At 37.2% G+C, this 20,491-nt stretch overlaps 1 protein-coding gene across 4 annotated transcripts in view; it reads left to right on the top strand.

Moving 5' to 3' along the window:
- The window catches only part of LOC144478441 (multiple PDZ domain protein), a 186,037-nt gene that overhangs the window by 97,771 nt on the left and 67,775 nt on the right, over positions 1–20,491 (top strand). For all 4 annotated transcript variants that reach the window (XM_078196316.1, XM_078196315.1, XM_078196313.1 and 1 more), the window contains 4 exons: positions 1,856–2,029; positions 2,798–2,959; positions 4,351–4,593; positions 6,728–6,958. In XM_078196316.1, the coding sequence (XP_078052442.1) occupies positions 1,856–2,029; positions 2,798–2,959; positions 4,351–4,593; positions 6,728–6,958 (810 nt within the window). The remainder of the gene's footprint in view (positions 1–1,855; positions 2,030–2,797; positions 2,960–4,350; positions 4,594–6,727; positions 6,959–20,491) is intronic.

The following is a 20,491-nucleotide window of genomic DNA, read 5'->3' as shown; positions in this document are numbered from 1 at the left end:
TTATAATTTATATTTATATATTTTGTCTTTTATAATATATCGGTTTTCCATGTGAGCAGCATTGATTACACGCGAAACGTGCTCGGACAACAGAGAATTCGTCTATCGAAAAGCGGAATACCGGCGTTCCGCTGTAAATAGACGGAACAAATAAATAACGTCCGGTTGATGTATTTGACCATCAAGAATTAATTCGGCTAAATATCCCGCGGAAACATTGGTTCGATACGATTCGAATAATGCCTAATTCTAGCAGTGTACATAGGACACAGAGTACACTGTACGCTGTACATAGGACTGCGAGCGTTTGTCGTCAAGAGAGAGTCGATACACAGACAATGGAATTGCAAATGGTCTCAACATGTTGAATGCCGCGAGGGTCATCGGTGACCGACGACGCCAAGATTACTGAATGTTTCAATATCGTCATGGTTACTGAAACGGTGTGAAGACCTCCGGTAACATGAATGCTGCGCGCATGATTGGACGCTATAACTTGCCAGTTCTAAATAATATTTCGCTAGAATATTGTCAGTTCTATAGAAAATTTCATTATAATATCGTTGGTTCTATATAATATTTCGCTATAGTATTGTCAGTTCTATATAATATTTCACTATAATATTGTCAGTTCTATATGATATTTCACTATATAATATTTCACTATATAATATTTCGCTATAATATTTCCAGTTCTATATAATATTTCATTATAATATTGTTAGTTCTATATAATATTTCGCTATAGTATTGTCAGTTCTATATAATATTTCACTATATAATATTTCGCTATAGTATTGTCAGTTCTATATAATATTTCGCTATAATATTGTCAGTTCTATATAATACTTCACTATATAATATTTCGCTATAACATTGTCAGTTTTATATAATATTTCACTATAATATTGTCAGTCCTATATAATATTTCACTATAATATTGTCAGTTCTATATAATATTTCACTATAATTTCTAACACAAATATGAAATAATTATTAACTGGACAGACAAGCCACAACAAATTAATTTAACATCCAATCGTATCGATAATCAGTTAATTTTCGTGCCACGTTCGACATGACGTTCAAAGTAGAATGGTTCTCTCCCCAACTGGCGAAGAGATCTCCACTATGACTGACAAATTTTTATCCCTACCATTGAGGGGAGGGCTACCCTCGGAACCAGTCAAGCGCTTAATCTGCTCAGTGATCGAATCAGAGAGAGGTCGAATGTCGGTGGAGGCTCTCGCCGCGCAAGCGAAGCAAACGATTGCAACTTTCCTAATTTCTGATTCCTTCTCATGATTAATTTCACGCGTGAAATTGGACGTGACCTTTAACCCTTAGCGAGCGACGACTTTTTCAAGTGAGACGGTAGCAGGACGGGGTGGTTTTCTCAAATGTATCGACTGTCTTGCATATACATTATTTTATTATGTATGTTTGTGTAATATATAGATGTAATTTATATGCAATTATATACATATATAATTTAGATGTGCTTATATGCAATTATATAATTTATATGTAATTATATAAAATTATATAATTTATATGCAATTATATACAATTATATAATTTATATGCAATTATATACAATTATCTTGTTTTGTATATAATACAAATGTAATGTACGTACGATTATATGCAATTATATAATTTATATGCAAATTATCTCAACATAAACACCGACTGTCTTCTCTCACTCGCCAATTCTTTCTTTTTCAATTGCTATCCGCCGCCATATTAATAACAAATAAAAACATAGTACTTCTACTATAATTGCCATTTATAAAATTAAAATTGCAAAAGCTATGAATAGAATACCAAATTTCTTCATTTCGATCGTTCGTAGGTGGCGCAACTGAAGAAATTCGCGGAGGGCAGCGGTCTCGGGATCAGCCTGGAGGGAACGGTCGACGTCGAAAACGGCCAAGAAGTCAGACCCCACCATTACATACGATCGATTCTGCCGGAAGGACCCGTGGGTCAGAATGGAACTCTGCGTTCCGGTGACGAATTGCTGGAGGTAACGTTGGAACGCTGTTTTGCTAAGTTTCACTGTGCTGTCTTGGACTTGATATAATTCGAATTAACGCCTCCGGGATGCTGATACCGCCCCGAAGTTTCGGCGCTCGGTTATTCGACTAAAACGAGACGTATACAGGGTGTTTCGGAAATAAGGCAATCGTTGATGGTCCGATTCTCTTCGGGGAAGATTGTTACTTTGTTTATCACTACGTTGTGAATTTTATACATTACTATCATGAAATGTGATTATAAAAATTGAAGACTTATATATGGGTAACGGTATTATTTTCTCAGAATAGAAAATTAATTTTTACGCTAATTTATTATATCTTCTCGATTTTATTAAGATTTTTTGTTTCTATGGAATTTTTGTGAGATGTCAAATTGGAAGATATAAGATATTATTGCGAAGGGGGTGCTTTTCAATCTCTAATTTATGGTAAATTCAATATGGCCGTCTCCATCTATATATAGTATTTTTTAGAGAAAACGTGTCCTTGGTTTCTTCTCTACAATATTATGATATAAAATTTTGTAAAAAATTGTACTATTATTATAAAAGCGAATAACAAATGCTACAAGATCTTGTAAAAAATTCTACTATTATTCTAAAAGCGAAGGCTTTAAAATGAGTCAAGATCTCTCGTTGTACAGTTTGTTTTAACCAAATCATAATAATTTAAATATCATTAATTATTTGATAAGATTAAAATGGCATGACGAAAGCAAGATTCGACGTAACCGTATGTATCTTTCTGTTGGCAAGGTGAACGGATATCGGTTGCTCGGTATCAACCACATGGAAGTAGTTAGCGTGTTAAAAGAATTACCCATCCACGTTCGAATGGTTTGCGGACGGAACATCGCGTCGCAGGATCCACTCTGCCCGATCGACACGGCACAGCATCAAGCTGCGTTCCAGACCAGGGTAAGATGCTGAATATTCATCAATTATTTAAATGGGGCTTATGATAGTCCCAACAACCTCTGTACGCTCGGTTCGGGGTTCGACCCCGGAGACGGGGATCTTCGTATTTAAATGCGTCGTGTGCCGATAGTTCTTCAATTAACCCGAGCGCACCGTTCAGGCGTCACGCGTTGTATAAATATTTTCTGTAGTAAACTGGATCCAGAATTTGCATCCAGATTATTGCAGAGACACTCGTTACCTGTACATCGAATCAACACAACGTTATGTTAATAATCGTTGAATTTTATTTGGCGCCGTTCGCTAGTTTAATATTTTCTTTTACTCGTTATTTATACTATATACCTAATTACTGTGTAGGTTTTTTTAAATCTTATTTTTATCGCAATGTAAAGTAACCTATTTAATTTTATTTGCATTTTTTTATATCACTGTGTAGGTTTTTTATATCTTATTTTTAATGTAAAGTAACGTTTTTATTTTTTTCTATCTCACTGTGTAGGTTTTCTAAATACTTTTATCGCAATGTAAAATAACGCATTCATTTTATTAGCATTTTTTGATCTCACTGTGTAGGTTTTTTAAATCTTATTTTTTATTTAACGTTTTCATTTTATTTATATTTTTACTATCTCACCTTAAATCCTAACCCGTAATTCAGTGTAACTTATCATTATTGTATGACTAACGTTTAGCATTTTTACATGTTTGTATATTTGGTATATTTCTTCTTTAAACTTGGAAAAATCAGAATTACAATGAAATATGATATATGCTGACTGTCGTACGATAATATTGTAATACTCTCTTCGTCGAAGGGCGCAACACTGTACCATCCCCCCGGGTAAACATTGTAAACCCGAGGGAACATACTTCTGAACCAATAAACGTTTTTCTATACAAACTCGTAGTATTAAATCAATTTTATATTATTTAGTAAAAATTATTATTTAAAAGCAATAGTCCATTGTCACGCTATGTGCCGCCCCGAACGATACACCAGGGTTGAACGAATTTTTCTTCAAGTTGATCTCATCATTTAATTACATTTATTCAGTGCACGGAGGTTACAAAATTTATTAGTTTCTTTTATAAACAATTTAAAACACGTTTGAGTACGCAGAGTGGGAGCATAAATTGTAGATGATTTTTCATAGAAATTTAAAGCTAAAAGATAAAATAATTGCACGTTGAAAATAAAAGTTATTACCTATTATTATATTTACAATTGGTTAAGTAAAAATCGAAACTTGATGAGTTTGTTTATATTGTTTGCTTGTTTAATACGATTATGAAGAATCACTCTCGTAATTTTCTCGCACCCGGCGCCGAACGCTGCATTTAATTTGAAATGATTTCTTATTAAACGGTGTCCGATTTCTTTTACGCAGAGCATTCTGGGCGGATCATTGCAGAACTTGTTGCCGACGATGGACCGGCTCGTTAAAGCGAAGTCCGACGGCTCGTTGGCCTCGACGACCACCACTGCTACCGTGACCGACGCCAGCTTGAACAAGATGAAGTCGCGTTCCTTGGAACCGTTGACTGGTCTTGCGATGTGGAGCTCCGAACCGCAAATCATTGAATTGGTAAAGGGAGAGCGGGGCCTTGGGTTCTCCATTTTGGATTATCAGGTAACGTCGACGAACGACACGCATCATCCCCTCCGTCGGTACTGCGATATCGACGGCCCCAGCAACGTGGCTGAACTTTTCTCTCGACTATTGCAGAATTTGTGAACTGTTATTTGTTCACTAAGTCCGTTGGATCTGAAATTGATAAATTATTGACCGAGTGCTGCTATTCCGAAGATGTGGAGTTGTGTCTTCATTAGAAATTATTATTCGAACTTGGAATATCTCCATTATTCTCACTAACATTTGAAAATATTTCTGAAGAACGGTGTTGTTCGATGGAAGTTGATATGGTATAGATATTTATGGATTTTTACTTAGGTTATATTTTTTCAAAATTTCAAGTCGCGGCAGTTCTTTTCTTTTTAAGCAGCATTTATTAATGGTAGTATTTGTTACTGTCTTATTTTTGGACAAAGTTATTTTTAACTGTATTCAGTTGATATTTCTTGCATTTTTATATAGTTTACGAGGTCTGTCAGAGAAGTATCGTTCTTTGTAGTATATCAGGCGAAAATGTTAATCTTTCTCTATAGTGACTACGCGTGTCTTTCATTATATTCGACAATCTTCTTTCAGCGAACCTTCCACTTGCGGAAAGATTTCTCTTCTATATCTGTCAGAATTGTCAACAATTGCCGCGTCACGTTTCTGGAGTTGTAGTTTTCAGGGTGATAAATGTAGGCCCATGTTTCACCACGTTTGATTTCCTTTTTGAATACATCTGATCAATTTCGAGTTGCGTTGAGTCACTTCCACTCGATAATTCTTCTGCTCTTCCATCAGTTGCCATTACGGAAAAGAACGCACACGAGTTTAGAAATTGCGACAAATGCGTGTCATTATCAGCAGAAAGCTAGCAGACATGTACCATTTATTCGGTTCATTCACAAAGGTTCACCCTAAATGATGAATACAATTTTGTTCCAATAGAGCATAGAATACAAAAATGTGTTCGAAAAAAAGGATACTTTTCAAGCAGACCACGTACACGTATATATATATATATATATATACATATATATACATATAATATCTTGCATTGCGATTTCTATCTACGTTAATTATCGCTTTGTCTATAATAAAATTTAACGTAGAAATATAATTTACATTTTACGTTCAAATATTTATGGAAGATTTAATTTCTATTCAAAAGACGTGAATAACGTCTACATTTAAATGAATTAGATTCCAAATTTTCATAACGAGTTTAATACGATATAATAGAGGAAAGGGTTAAAACAGTAAAGCAGTTGAAATACTTCAGACTTATTAGAATATAGTACTTAGATACTTACTTATAATTAGTAGCCTATATTTAGCGAAAATATCCACCTGATTGCTTTCGTTAATAACTTTAATTTAGTATCAATAACGAATCAACTTCTACAGATAGGAAATATGAATAATTTAAAAATAGAGCCAAGTGTTGAGAAGCCCTGCTGCACATCAGTACTCTGAATCCTCAAACTTCGTACTGTTTCACAATCGACCACGTGGCGGACTCAAGGTCTAATCAGGTCTATTAAATGAATATACTTTGTTTTACTACTCTTGTAATTGAAATATATAAAGTAAATAAACAGAATAGCGTGAAAGATGCTAGATTTAACTAAAAATGGATAAAATATGGCAGAGAGCGAATTTTAAGGAGTGAAATATGCCTTGGCAAGACAAAGGGAGTGGGGAGTCTTGCTTAGGCTACTCCCCATTCATCCTTAACCCTTAACACTCGAGGGGCGCCTCTGAGACGCCAATGAAAATCGTTATATCATTCCTATCATTCTATTTAAAAGATTGTTAAAAGCGTAACAGTTTTATGATTCACTAGACACAATTGCATATTCATAAATTGTACTAAGATATAACACAGTACATTTTATATAAAATGGAAATGTAGCTGGTTAAAATAGCTATTTTAGATCTAGACTTAAAATGGCCTGGAGTGCGAAGTGTTAAAGTTCCTTCACTGCCATAAATTCCCATTTCTAGCCAAATCTAGCACCTTTCATAGCAATCTCGAAAATAAACGAACATAAAGATAATAGACGACGGACCCTGAGTTCCATCATCGCTGGTCGACAGCCGCGAATGAAACGATTGATCAAACGAGGAACCTGTCTGCCCTTTCCAGGATCCAATGAACCCCAACGAGACTGTGATAGTAATAAGATCGCTTGTTCCTGGGGGCGTAGCCCAGGTGGACGGGCAATTGATACCGGGCGATCGGCTCCTGTTCGTGAACGACATCGCCTTGGAGAACGCGACCCTGGACCAGGCGGTGCAGGCGTTGAAGGGCGCGCCGAAGGGCACCGTGCGGATCGGCGTGGCCAAGCCGTTGCCCATCCCAGACAGTATTGTCCAGGTGAGCGATCAGGATGATCGGATCGAACCGAGCAGAGATAGGGAAAACGAGACGACCGCCTGCTCGATTCTGGATAGCCACAAACAGAGGCGGGAATATTTCAGGGAGCGCAAAGTGAACGTAATCGAGCCACCCCATCACATGGATTTGATCGAGGGATTGAAGCATCAGCACAATCTCGTCAAATCCGAGAGCTTCTAAGCGTCACTCGAGGCTAACGTGTCACTGCTCGATCTAATTGACAATGGGACGACCGTCGCGACCGCCTTCGGGCTCGAGGACTCATTCAACGATGTCTTCATTGGAGGCTGGTCTTCTAGGCCTTCACCATAGTGGAGAGCAGATTTTGGACTACCCTCTTGCTTCTCTATATTTGCAGAATCCTTAAATTTTGGAAACTGGAAATGTTGAAACTATAGCAATATAAAATGGAATTTTAGTTATTTCATCTCTCAGAAATCTCGTCCTCCACTATGATGGATCCAATCGAGCCTGTGGTTATTCGCGAAGCATGTCATAGCTCGACGAAGCCAACGACGAAGACATCGATTGCACAAATAACCTTGGATGCTCACAGGTGGTCGCTACGGTTGCTCCATCATTCCTATCGCGATTATTCAGCCTCTGTTGGAACAATGATACTGCTTTCGCGACTCGCGTGTCTTCGAGACGATCGTACGGCAGCCGTAATCACCATGATCGATCGATTGTTCACTTGATCAGAGTACTTGTTTTTTTTTTCTTTTTGTTTTCTTTTTTCTAGAGCTCCGAATAGAGGTAGAGAGCGTGTTTTCTAGGACGATCCTAGGTTATCCGTCCCGTCGACTGCTAAGATTTTATTGAGGCGACGACCCGGTTCGTTTCGCACTGCGACGATTATGGTTTCGCGATGGAATCGAAAATGCTCAAGTAGTTTTTATCGAGAGATACGTGAAGGTATTTTTTTTGGAGAAAACCTGCAATTGACGAATCTTTTATCAACTTTTATACGGTACAGATTCTTTATTTTGTTCACATCGTGTTTGTTATTACCGCCATTCTCGTGCGTTTTTATTGTAGTCCTAGAGTCCTTGTCCAATAACGACGGCACGGTATTTGTTAACTTCCCTTTTTCTATTAGCTCGATGAGAACGTATATAAGACTGCATTATTATCGATCAGCGTAAACTGTTGTGTGTTTTGTTAGCGCGTAGTAAAAATATTCTCGATTCCGTTCGGATTCTAGCCTAAACGCGTCGAACAATCGTTTTAGAGTATATACATATAGCATAAGAAGAACGGAACGATTTTTCTTTTCTTTCTTTAGCAAATCGAATAAATCTTTCGCTGCGTGTATGAGTTGTTGATAATAAATAGGGTGCCGTACACGTTATTTTATTTTTATTTAACGTTTTCCACGACGACCCGATCCCGTTGCTCCTTTCTTTTCTGTTGTCATACGACTAATACGACCTGTGTTACTCCTGCGCTTTTTTTCGTTTGTCACGTTACTTTGTTTTCCGTTCACCTGTGTTTTTTCATTCTGTGTTCGATTTTACTGAAACGAGTTTTATATTCTAGCGCGATGCGACGAGGAATTGTTCAGGTCGCACCGAGAGACCGTGTCGACGATCTCTTTGGGAAGCGATATAGTATAGCACAAGAAATAGCATTAACCCCTTGCCATACTTTGACAAGTCTGGCACGCGACGAACATTTCTAGTAATAATTTATTTAGCGCGAATGCTATTTCGCTGGTTTAATTTGACTGAAATTCTGATTTCTTGTCATCAGTCTTTAACCCTTTGCAGTCGGAGCTATTTCAACTGGAAATCCAAAATATTTTTCCAGACTTATAGTGTTAATAACCTGGTGCATTTTATACATTATGGAACTGAATTTTGTAACTCGTGCGAGAGTTAACAGCTCTTAACAATCTTTTGTATATAAGCAACTTTGATAAAAATTATTTTAAAGCGCGGCATGATCATTTTTAGTGGCGACTTTGCGCCATTAAAATTACTGTAACACATTCCAAAATTATTTAAAATTATATTAATTATTTACATCGCTAAAGCTTAGATTTAAAAATTGTTAAAAGTGTACCTATTATATGAGTCACGAGACTCAATTTCATCTGCATCAAACAAATATTGTTACATAAAATGGAGACGCTAGAAGCCAGAAAAATTATTTTTGATTTGCAGTTGAAATGGCTTCGAGTGCAAAGGGTTAATAATATTCATATTTAGTAGATCTTACGTGGAATCTTTGTCACGAGTCTGACTCGTTATTATAGTGCAAGGGGTTAATTGGTTATGCATTTTTGTATGGTTCTTGTAACGAAGCGAACTGAAGGTACTTCCGGAGTCAGTTTTATTATATAGTCATTTTCGATGATATATCAGCGACGATGATGTGTAGCAATCAATAACAGATAAACCTAATTCGGAATTTGACGAATTGTGAAATTTGTTTCTGGTTGTGCCACGTCTGTTAGGGCACCCAGTATATCGTCAGCGCGACTGGTAATTGTCGCATGCGGCAATCTGAATCGATTTTTGCCTCGCGAACGTAATTCACTGCTATGCAAGCAAATAAACAGCGGCCGAACTCGGCGTTCGTTAACACCGTCATTTTGTTCTGCCTACTAAATATTTGGGCTTATAATTCCAATCTGTATTGTTCGAAATTAACTGACCGCAGTCGATACACGGAAGCTAGACAAGCGTAATCAAAGTATTCGTTGTGCATGTATTTAGCAGATCATTGATGTTGCGCCGCTTCCTGTAAATTCAATTGTAATTAGCAATTCATATTGAAAATTATGGAAGTATTGATTTTTCAAGGTCCACGTGAAAAATGCTCATGTGTTACAATCTCTCATGACTGCATGAAAAATTATTATGAATTATATTTTTTACTTAATTATCTATATTATATTTTACTTTATTATAATAAATAAATTTTTCATAAATGTAATCTCACAATTTTTGTGACCGTAAATTTTTAAATTACTAAAGCGTATTTTTAAAAAATTAATAAAAAAGCGTATTATGACCTAGTACAAAGGGAGAATTTCTGTTTAATATCTGGAAGATTTATATCGATATCTTAATGATGAAAATGTTTATAAAAGCAACGTTTAATTTCTCCTTTTCCATTTAAAATTAAAACAACGTTCTGTCATACAATTTTCTATTAAAACCAAAAAAAAACATTGAAAAATTCACCTCGTCATCAAAGTCTCGTAATTATGTAACGTTAGGACTCGCGAATAAATTTTGCAACGCTGGAAGCGAAATTTGTTATTCCATCGCGTTTCGAATATCCCCGTGCGCTATCAATGCACGAAACTCACGGTCCACTAATAATTCTCAAGCTAAATATACTATCGTCGTGAGTGACACGTGACAGAAAACTTCTGTACCGCGTGTGCTATACACGAATATATACTACCGCCGAAAGAGAGAGGCACACGACACGAGCCGGCCGTTTATTTCCTGTGCCGGGCACGATAGCGGGGACGAGTCGGCTCCAGTGACCTTGAACAATCAAATACTTTCAGGTCGAGGCATCGATCCATTCAGTCCGCAAGTTTCAATTGTATCGGGAGCCAATATATCGATAGCTGACTCCGGCTCGATTCGAAGTTCGAGCTCTCCACCCTCGTGTCACGATGAAACTTTTATCAGAGTAGCGTTGGAAGTTCCTTATCGTAGGGCAGAGAGAAAAATAGAGAAAGAGAGAGAGAGAGAGAGAGAGAGGCAGAGTGAGAGAGAGAGAGGAAGAGATTGGAGAACAAGTTAGATTGTGGTACAATGTTACAGAATTGTCAATCTAGCTGGACGAATTTACTGTACTTAGCAGTTGCTATACTAAGAGTGTTTTTTATTTAACAACATATATACAACATATATTAACAAGACTCGTATTTTTCACGAATTAATATTTTTTCGTTATTTAAAAATAATATTTGGAACGCTAGAAAATTCAACGAGTAGGAGAGTAGTAGTATATTCTATTAACCCTTTGCACTCGAAACCATTTCAACTGGAAATCTAAAATAATTTTTCTGGCTTCCAATTTCCATTTTATGTAACAATATTTATTTTATGCATATGAAATTGAGTCTCGTGACTCATATAATAGATACACTTTTAACAATTTTTAAATCTAAGCTCTGGCGATGTTTATTAAAAATAATTTTTGAATGTATTACAGTAATTGTAATGGCGCCGCAGAGTCGCCACTCGAGTGCTAAGGATTAATATTGTTATTGGAAAGAAGAAATTCCAAAATGGCTTCCGTTTACTTATCACAGATGTAGAAAATGTTTATTTTGCATAAAGATTGCATTAAAAACGGAATTTATAAGTGAGAATAGCAAGATAAAAATTGAAGATTATTAAAATGGATATTCACTTTTTTATTACATTTTCGATGTATTAAAACAAGTAGTTTTTTGAAAATTTATCGTTCGATTACACGTTATTAACCCTTTCAACTCGAGAGACCTTGATGCATCACCAAAAATTGTTATATCATGTATCAATATAACGTTAAAATTGTCAAACGTATTCACATTTAAACGATGTTAAAAATGTAATTGTTGTATAAGCCACAATGCTCAATTTCATATGCAGAGAATACAATAAATCGTATTAAATAGAACTATATAGATCTGTATAGATCAGAAGAAACCATCTTGGATTTCGAATGAAAATGGCTTCGATTGCAAGGGGTTAATGCTAACAGATATAATTAATTTGTCTTTGTGCACAAATTACAGCCACGCTGTAAAACAGATTTTGGACAACCAAAATTCGAGGGTTTGAAAAATTCATTTACAATTTCTTTCTCTTCTTTTAGACCTTCTTCGGTAACCACATAAATCAAACAATTTTCACGATCCTCTGAAAATCATTTGTCCAGCTAGATCGACAATTTATTGCACAGTGGCGACGATAGATCGAAGAGGTTTAATTAAAAAATTGTCGATCCTCAAAAGTCGTATTTTTTTCGCCGTTTCTATCGAAATGGTCGGGGAGAAGCAGTGAGAAACGATACACGAGAATCGTGCGTCTCGTTCCCCAAGCACGCGAGACCACGAGAGTGCGCGAACCCTCCGACCAGGGCTGAGCCATCCGTGTGACAGAATGCCAAAGCGAGAAGAGAGAGAGAGAGAGAGAGAGAGAAAAAGAGAGAGCGAGAAAGTTAGTAGAAGAGAAAGAGTGATCTATAGAAAGAAAGAGAAAATGACAGAGTGATCTAAAGAAAGAAAGAGAGAATGACAGAGTGATTTAAAGAAAGAAAGAGAGCGAAAGAGTAAGAGAGAGAGAGAGAGAAAGAGTGATCTAGAGAAATAAAGAGAGAGAGATAGTGACAAAGTGAGTGGTAGAAAAAGAGAAACGAGCCGCGGGCACAAAACGTAAAATTGCTATACGAAACGGTTCGATTCGTGCGGAACGGGTATATCGAAAAATGCCGGCCAGCGACTAAGTAAGTACTGAACAAAACGATTGTAATAGTGAATGAAAGTTGCCTGGTAGAGTAGCTGAACAGAACGATCGCATTCGGTATTTTGCATTCGACTCGATGACTCTGTTCTCACCGTTCCTCCGATTAGATTCGAAGCTCGTGTGCAGCGTGTGCAGCTTCTTGATTCCCGTCTGTCTATTAGCGTCTGTACGTGACGCCCCTCGCAAAACGGAAGTTAAATAGTTGCGAGAGGAACGTTCGATGCTTTGATCAGCGCCTACCCCGTTCCCTTTTGTGCAGTCGTTTAACGTGAATCGATTACAGGGACCAGCGAACTTTCGTTTCACGTTAATTTCGCCCGCTCACCTACACGTTGTCACGTTATTTATTACAGCTAGGGGACTTGATTTCGAGCGAAATTGGTACCCTTTGAATAAAGTCGCTTTTTTAACTATAGTTTTACTATTAGGATAAAGGTGGGCATTTTTTTATATAAAGTAGAACGATTGGGATTATGCGTACATATGTACCAGGAGATTAAGGATATAATATAATAGTTAATAGTCGAAAGAAATTAATTTTGAAAATTCGCCGCGGTTTTCGGACAATCTTTAGATCTTAATGGTATTTACTTGCTATTGTTAATTGTCAATCCTTCGTATTTGGAAAAATTTTGATTTTAAATCCAAATTGTATTTCCGACCTAAAACATTTCTATTTTATATGACTCGGTGTTTTATACACATGAAATTAACCCTTTTACTCTGAGGCACAGCTAATGATTGATTAACTTTACATTTAAAAAATCGTTCAAAGTGAAACTATTGGTACGAGTCGATTTATTTTATCTTTGGCTCAGATTATTATGTATAAATCAGAAAAAGGATAAATTTATATTTACGCTAAAAGATTTCTTGAACTAATCGCGAAACTGAAATATTAGCAATAATCATCTACGTTTACTGCTTTCGAAATTTCATAAAGATTTGCGGTCCAATAATAAATGTGTAATAATTTATTTTTATGCTCCATCACTGTCATTATTTTTTCTTTTTATCGAAATGAAATATAATTCTCAAAAATCCCCACTCACAATTATGGCTTTGATGTATGTCTTTATACGTCTTTATATTTTTCTACACTATATATTTAAAAAGCAAACTGCAAAGGAAACAACCAATGAAAATCGAATTGATCAAAGCATCGGATCTTCTTCGTGACATAATGAAACTTTCGTTCCATTTAGACACTGATAACGTCAGGAATCAAAGGAAGCCAATTCACCCTGTACACCTACACTCACAAGCCACCGTATACATGACCACACACATACATACCACACAGAGATAGAGACATACAAGACTTTACCACACATATAATAAAACAAAGAAACATAAAACTGAACGTGACCGTATTAGCGATCTTTGTTTTAGCGAGTTGCATTCGCTCGAGTAATTTTTTTTCTTACTTTGTACATAACATATTATATCCGCCGTTTATCTTTTTACAGTATAGCGAGTGGGTGGGGGAGGAGGGGAAGGAGATGGAAAAAAGAGAGAAAGAGAGGGAGAGAGAGAGAGAAAGAGAAGAAATGCAGACTTGATAGAAGCGTTTATTATTAACGCTCGAGCGGCGGACCATTTTGACAACAATTTAATTAATTAATATTTTTATTAATTTAATTAATACAAGAAGAGGATTTTGGACTTTAGGTCACTGATTTTAATAATATTTATTTTTGGTGAATTTAGAATGAAAATTATTTGACCAGCATCTTTTTCGAAATATTGCTTCTAGACATGTTCTATAGATTTCAGTGAAATAAGCGAAAATTAAAATTAATTGTTAGAAACTAGATAATCGAGTAGCAATAATTATATATTTATTTTAAATGGAACCGAGTTCCGCCGTCCGAGTGTTAAACATGTACTTTTAATAATTTTATTAGTCTTTTTTAATAATAATAATAATAATAATAAAGACTAATAATTTTTCATAAATTAATGGAAATAGAGTAGCTTCGTCGATCGTAACCGCGGAAACACAGCAAGACCAGTGATGAACAAATTAATTGCACAGATTTTATCTCGAATCGCCGCGATCGTTGTGCGTGCAGTATTTATTTAACACTAGGTTTACAGTATCCGTCATTTCGGCGCATTTGAAATTTTTAAATGTATTGATAATAATTATCGATAGTAATTATGTATTGATAATAATTATTGATGAGAAACATAAAAATGCATTCATGGGGAATAAACAAATATATTCGTAAGTTTTATGATAGTTGCTTTTAGTGCTGCGTAATCCTAGTGTTAATCAGGGATTGGATCATAATCTTTGGTATGTGGTGTTCTACCCCCATGGAATAGAAACGTTTCGAAATGGTCTGGCAAGGAGAGGTCTCTAGATTTGACGCTCATTTTTTTATGAGACTTGGTACAGTGATAAATCTTGTAATATTCTGAATACAGTGATATACAAATTTAGAGACAGATGACTTCTAGTTTTTGAGATAATTACACGTTAATAAAAATTGTTAATAAAAGGCCAGAAAGGCGCAATAGATTACAGCACGAAGGTACAGATAGGCAGGATCGAACCTTTCATCTTTCCTCACCCCCTAAGTACTATGCTACTGTGGTACCCAGTTTCTAGTACTGTACTGGTGTGGTACCTACTACATAATACTATGCTACTATGGTTCCTAGTTCTTAGTACTGTGTTAGTTTGGTACCCAGTTCTTAGTACTGTGCTGGTGTGGTGCCCAATTCCTAATACCATGCTATTATGGTTCCCAGTTCCTAGTACTGTGTTGGTGTGGTACCTAGTTCTTTGTACTGTGCTGTTGTGGTACCCAGTACCTAGTACTATGTTGATGTTGTACCCAGTACCTAGTACTGAGTTGGTGTGGTATCCAATTCCTAATACTATGCTACTGTGGTACCCAGTTCCTAGTACTATACTGCTGTGGTATCTAATTCCTAATACTATGCTACTACGGTTCCCAGTTCCTAGTACTATGTTGGTATGGTACCTAGTTCTTAGTACTGTGCTGGTGTGGTACCTAGTTCTTTGTACTGTGCTGGTGTTGTAACCCGTTCTTAGTACTGTGCTGGTATAATACCCAATTCCTGATACTATACTGCTGTTGTACCCAGCTCCTAGTACCATGCTGTTGTGGTACCCAATTCCTAATACCACGGTGCTGTGGTACCCAGCTCCTACTACTATGCTATTATGGTATCCACTTCTTAATACTGTGCTAGTATGGTATCCATTTCTTAATACTGTGCTAGTATGGCCCCACTTCGCTCACATTATTGAAAACAGTTCGGCTACAACCGACGATACCCGAACCGTGCACCGATTTACATCGTGCATACGCTCCCCCATTCAGTCGGAGCCAAACTGTGCCACGTAGGGGTGACTTTCCCGAATGAGGGAGCATAAACACGCTATGACTCGGTACACAGTTCAGTTCGTCCCCGCATTCGTTCGCTGCACCATACTCAGTAACACGAGCAAAAAGGTACCACACTAACATAGTATTAACCCCTTGCACTCGAGTGGCGACTCTACGGCGCCATTAAAGTTACTGTAACACGTTCCAAAATTATTGTAGATATCGTCAAAGCTCAGAATAAAAAAAATTGTTGAAAGTGTAACTGTTATATGAGTCGCAAGACTTAATTTCATATGCATAGAATAACTTTTGTTATATAAAATGGAAATACTAAAAGCCATTTCAGATTTGCAGTTGCAATGGCTTCGAGTGCAAAGGGTTAAAAATATTAAGGAGTAAGGCAAGGTGGGAGGTTCGATGCTGAATATCTAAACCTTCGCGCCATAATCTAGTTCTCTAATTCTATTAATCTAATTCCAAACTTTCTCACCTTCTATTAACAATTTTAACATTAATTATCTCAAAACCTAGAAGTTATCTGCAAAACTATATATGTAATTTTATAATATATGTCATTGCATCCAGCTTTACAAGCTCTATCACTATACCACACGTAATAAAAAAAGTGCTCGTCAACCCTAGGGACCTCTCCTTGCAAGGGAACCTCCCCCACTTCTTCGCCATTATTTTCCCCCCGTTCCGCCTTCATGAAACGCCATCGTTGCATAATCCGTGCACCCTGCAGAAATGCATTGCGTTGGAGGGAATGGGAGACACGGTTCGTGTAAAACACATGAATGTGAAAACGGATGGAAATTTTGATTGGCGACGTAATCGCCCGAGAGAAAGACAGAGAGAACACCGTCTCGGGTGTCTCCGGAAAGAACGAAAGGGGGAAAAGAGGGAGAGTGCTATATTGCGTTTAGCGGGAAAGAAGGGAAATACGGTTACGAAGAGGCAAGTAGAAACAATGGTACAGATTGTTTTCGTTCGTAATTATTTGTCATCTCTTTTTCTGTCTCTCTTCGCCATCCCCACCCCTCTCCGTCCAGAGTACATCCCTGCCACAATGATTTCCATTTGTTTTTACACCGCCGCTCAACAATCTCGAGCGTCTTCCGTCTCCTTCGACCGATCTGGCTTGTTCGTGTACGTTTAAACTGCTGTTCGCATTTATTTCTCAACACTTAAATTTTGTGGAAATGTTATCTACGTGTGAACCTACCTTTACGAAGCCAGGGTAACGGGGTTGGTTATTATGGGGTAACGAACTTCTTTGCCCCGTTGATTTCCTTTCGGGCATAATTAATTTTAAACTTGTCGAATAAGATATATTACATTTTATTATTCTTCCTTTTTATATTTCTCAATGCAATATTCTTTTCTATTTTATTTATTTTCGAAAACAATGTTTGTTTGACCTCTTATTTCATCTGTCTTTTAATACAAAAATTCAATATATTTTATTCGGTAAATATAAAGTTTACTATGCCTGAAAACATATCGAAAGCGCAACAATTATCACCTTATAATAACCAACTGTTTTATCCCATTATTTATCTACAAACGAGACCGAAGAAATTTGGATCTTTTAACATTTCGATCGACGCGTGGCTCGTATTAATTTTTATCATAATATATATTACTCATAATGTACATTGACTTTATGAGATTTTTTCAAGATGCCAATCAAAGTTATTTAGAGTTATTAAAATACTTCGCTTTCGAACGGTGGCTTCGTTGCACGACTAGCCAGTTTAGACGAGAATTTGGTAAGTGTTCATTCCATTCCTGCACATATCCAAAGCGGTTTGTCGAATTAATTGCTGGATCAATCATTTGTTCACGCGCTGTTCAACGAGATCACTATTTAACGAGCAAGGAGGAGAGAATGTTCACTCTTAATTCTGCTTCGCAATCTAATCATTGATAACCGATTCGCTAGCGGGTGCGCGCGTGCGAAAGGGTTTCGCGAGAACTGCGCGCGGCGTGAAAGCTTTCAGCCAGATATTCCATTTCCGCGTTACTACGAGAGGTATCGCAGCACAGAGAACGACATTTTGCTTTTGCTTTCTTTTACTCGCTATGCATTTGTACATCATATCTCCTACTCTTTCTGTTACCAATGCCAACTGTAGTCGCTCTGTGTTAAACTTTCGCCAACGGCGGCTATAGTTGTGCCATCAAAGTTCACTCGTTCGAAACTCTAGTTCTATATTCGTTTTCACTTCTCGTTCGCTCTTCGGTCAATAAATCGCTCATCGTCCATCTCATCTTCGGCGAAATTATTTAGCTCCCTACGACTTTGTTGCAATTTGTATTAGTTAAAAAGACTGGTATCGTGGGATTAAGTATAAAAGCGATTTGTTCAATGATATTGCGAATTTAATAGCGAAGAGCTTGTGAGAGTTGAGAACGAATCTTTTTTTCTTCCGTATTTAGTTGCACTTCAATTCTAATAACAATATCATGACATGGATAACCAACACAATAACACGACAAATGCAACGCTTGTATTCTCACCGAGAATTAGAAATTCGCTGAATGCTTTCCCGTAACGAGCAACCTGACGTTCTTCTATACGACGAGCTCTGAATGCAATGTAGAAACAGTCCATCTGGCCGGAAACTTTTGCACACCTCTGTACAGGGTGCTGCGTCTGAAAAGCGATCATCTAAATATCTCCATCAATTGCGACGATAGAATCATATTTCTACGGCGATGATCATCAATCATTGTCAATCATTGTGACCCGCGGATAATGCCACGTTCATAGCTTTCTAAAAATTTACAAAAATAGTATAAATATTTCGAAACATAGTTTTCCTGCTACAGAATCAACAGAATAGCAACAATCGGTGTTTAGTAAATTTTTAGTAAATTAATTGCTAATTAAATAAGCAATTGCTGGGCTAAAACTCGAAGAAAATATTATTTTCCGAAAATATTATATTTCACTACCGTAGATGATAAAATGCTAAGGTAATTAAATTTATTGTTCATGCGATGGATAATATTCTTCCATTGAATTTAGTCACATTAGACTGTTGTTTAAAAATTAATTATCTCAGCCCTCCACGATTTCGCGCGGCTTTGAAATCGTACGATTGTTTCGCTCATTTTTCAAGCTTCGTTTCATTTTATTGTTAGAATTTCATGTAACGGTCTATTGTTCCGCTACCTCTTTGTACCTAGAGAATTTCATCAGCGCAATTCTGCAGTTCAAACTCAACTCGCGCCATACGTTCTCCAAAGATACACACGCGCATACATTACTGTAAACTGAAAGAGAAATTCGATGTAAAGGGTCAATGTAAATTTGTCCATTTACATTTCAATCATTCGAAAAGCAGAGAAATATTCTGTATAGTTCGTTAACCCCTTGCCGTACCATTTTCTTCACTGCGATTACGAATTTTTCGATTGACATAGTTTCTTTGAATAGACAGAACGTTAACATTTATTCCGTGCCTGAATTTACTCGAATACTGAAATATTAACCCTTTGCAGTCGGAGCGATTTTAACTGGAAATTCAAAATATTTCTTCAGACTTACAGTGTTTCCATTTTATATAACCTGGAAAATTGAATTCTATGACTTACGTGACAGATAATAGCTCTTAACAATTTTTTAAATATTATTTGATAAACATTATTTTAAAACGTGGCATGATAATTTTTAGAGGCGCCTTAGAGTCGCCATTCGATCGCGAAAGGTTAATAACAAGGGATTCGAATTTTATCCCAATTTTAAACAACAGAATCCTTTTTTTAAAAAAAAAGAACAACGAGTCGTACTCGTCGAAGTACGGTAAGGGGTTAACACCTTAAAAACCGCATAAACTTTTCACGCGATCGCAATCGATGGAGATATTTGGGTGGCCACCTTTATCTAAAGCAACCTGCGCACCGCGGAGCCACATTGCTCGGGAAACCGAATTAAACAGACAAAAGAGAATGAGCTTCCATTCACACGGCGGCCCTCATTTTCTAAAAAAACAAAAAAAAAAGAGAGCGGCGCTCGAGGATTTTTCAGTGGCGGTGACGCGCCGCCTTTCTTTTCCCGTTCCGTGTTCTCTTTAACGAATCTAACGATCACCGCGGCTCGTACGCGAAACCTTTTCACCTTTTCGTAGAGGTCTACTACCATTCTGCTACTGTCTACTACTCACTTGGCACCTTTCTTCACTATTATCAAGAGGCTCTCGTGTCCGGGGGATCGATACGTGTGTGTACGTTAATTACTGCTGCTTAACACGTGGGACGCGTTTAGTACCTGAAAAAAAAGGCTACTTTTGAGGCTACCCTGGCCCCCCACGAATACTCGAAACGGATGGTAGCTAAACCTTTCCTCGATGGTAGCCGCTGGACATCTGCCCGCAAGTTACATAATACAAATCGATTCTCCTGCAGGCTTTTCCTTTCTTTATTTCTGTTTTCCTTTGTTCGTTACTGTCGCGCGTCTTTTTCTACTTGCGTTTCTCTCTCCCCCTCTAACTCTCTCTCTCTCTCTCTCTCTCTCTCTCTCTCTCTCTCTCTCGCTCTGTTTCTCTCCCACCGTTCTTCCATCCTTTACGTCCCCGTCATTCACCTCGACGCGCGTACTGTTTGACTCTATTTAACACGTGCGCACACAACGGCGAATCGCGCCACTGTGTGTCTACGTG

The sequence above is a fragment of the Augochlora pura genome, chromosome 2, assembly GCF_028453695.1.
Source record: "Augochlora pura isolate Apur16 chromosome 2, APUR_v2.2.1, whole genome shotgun sequence".
NCBI classification, from domain to species: Eukaryota; Metazoa; Arthropoda; class Insecta; order Hymenoptera; family Halictidae; genus Augochlora; species Augochlora pura.
The sequence above is the reverse complement of the archived record's forward strand: the minus strand, read 5'-3'. Positions and strand labels throughout refer to the sequence as shown.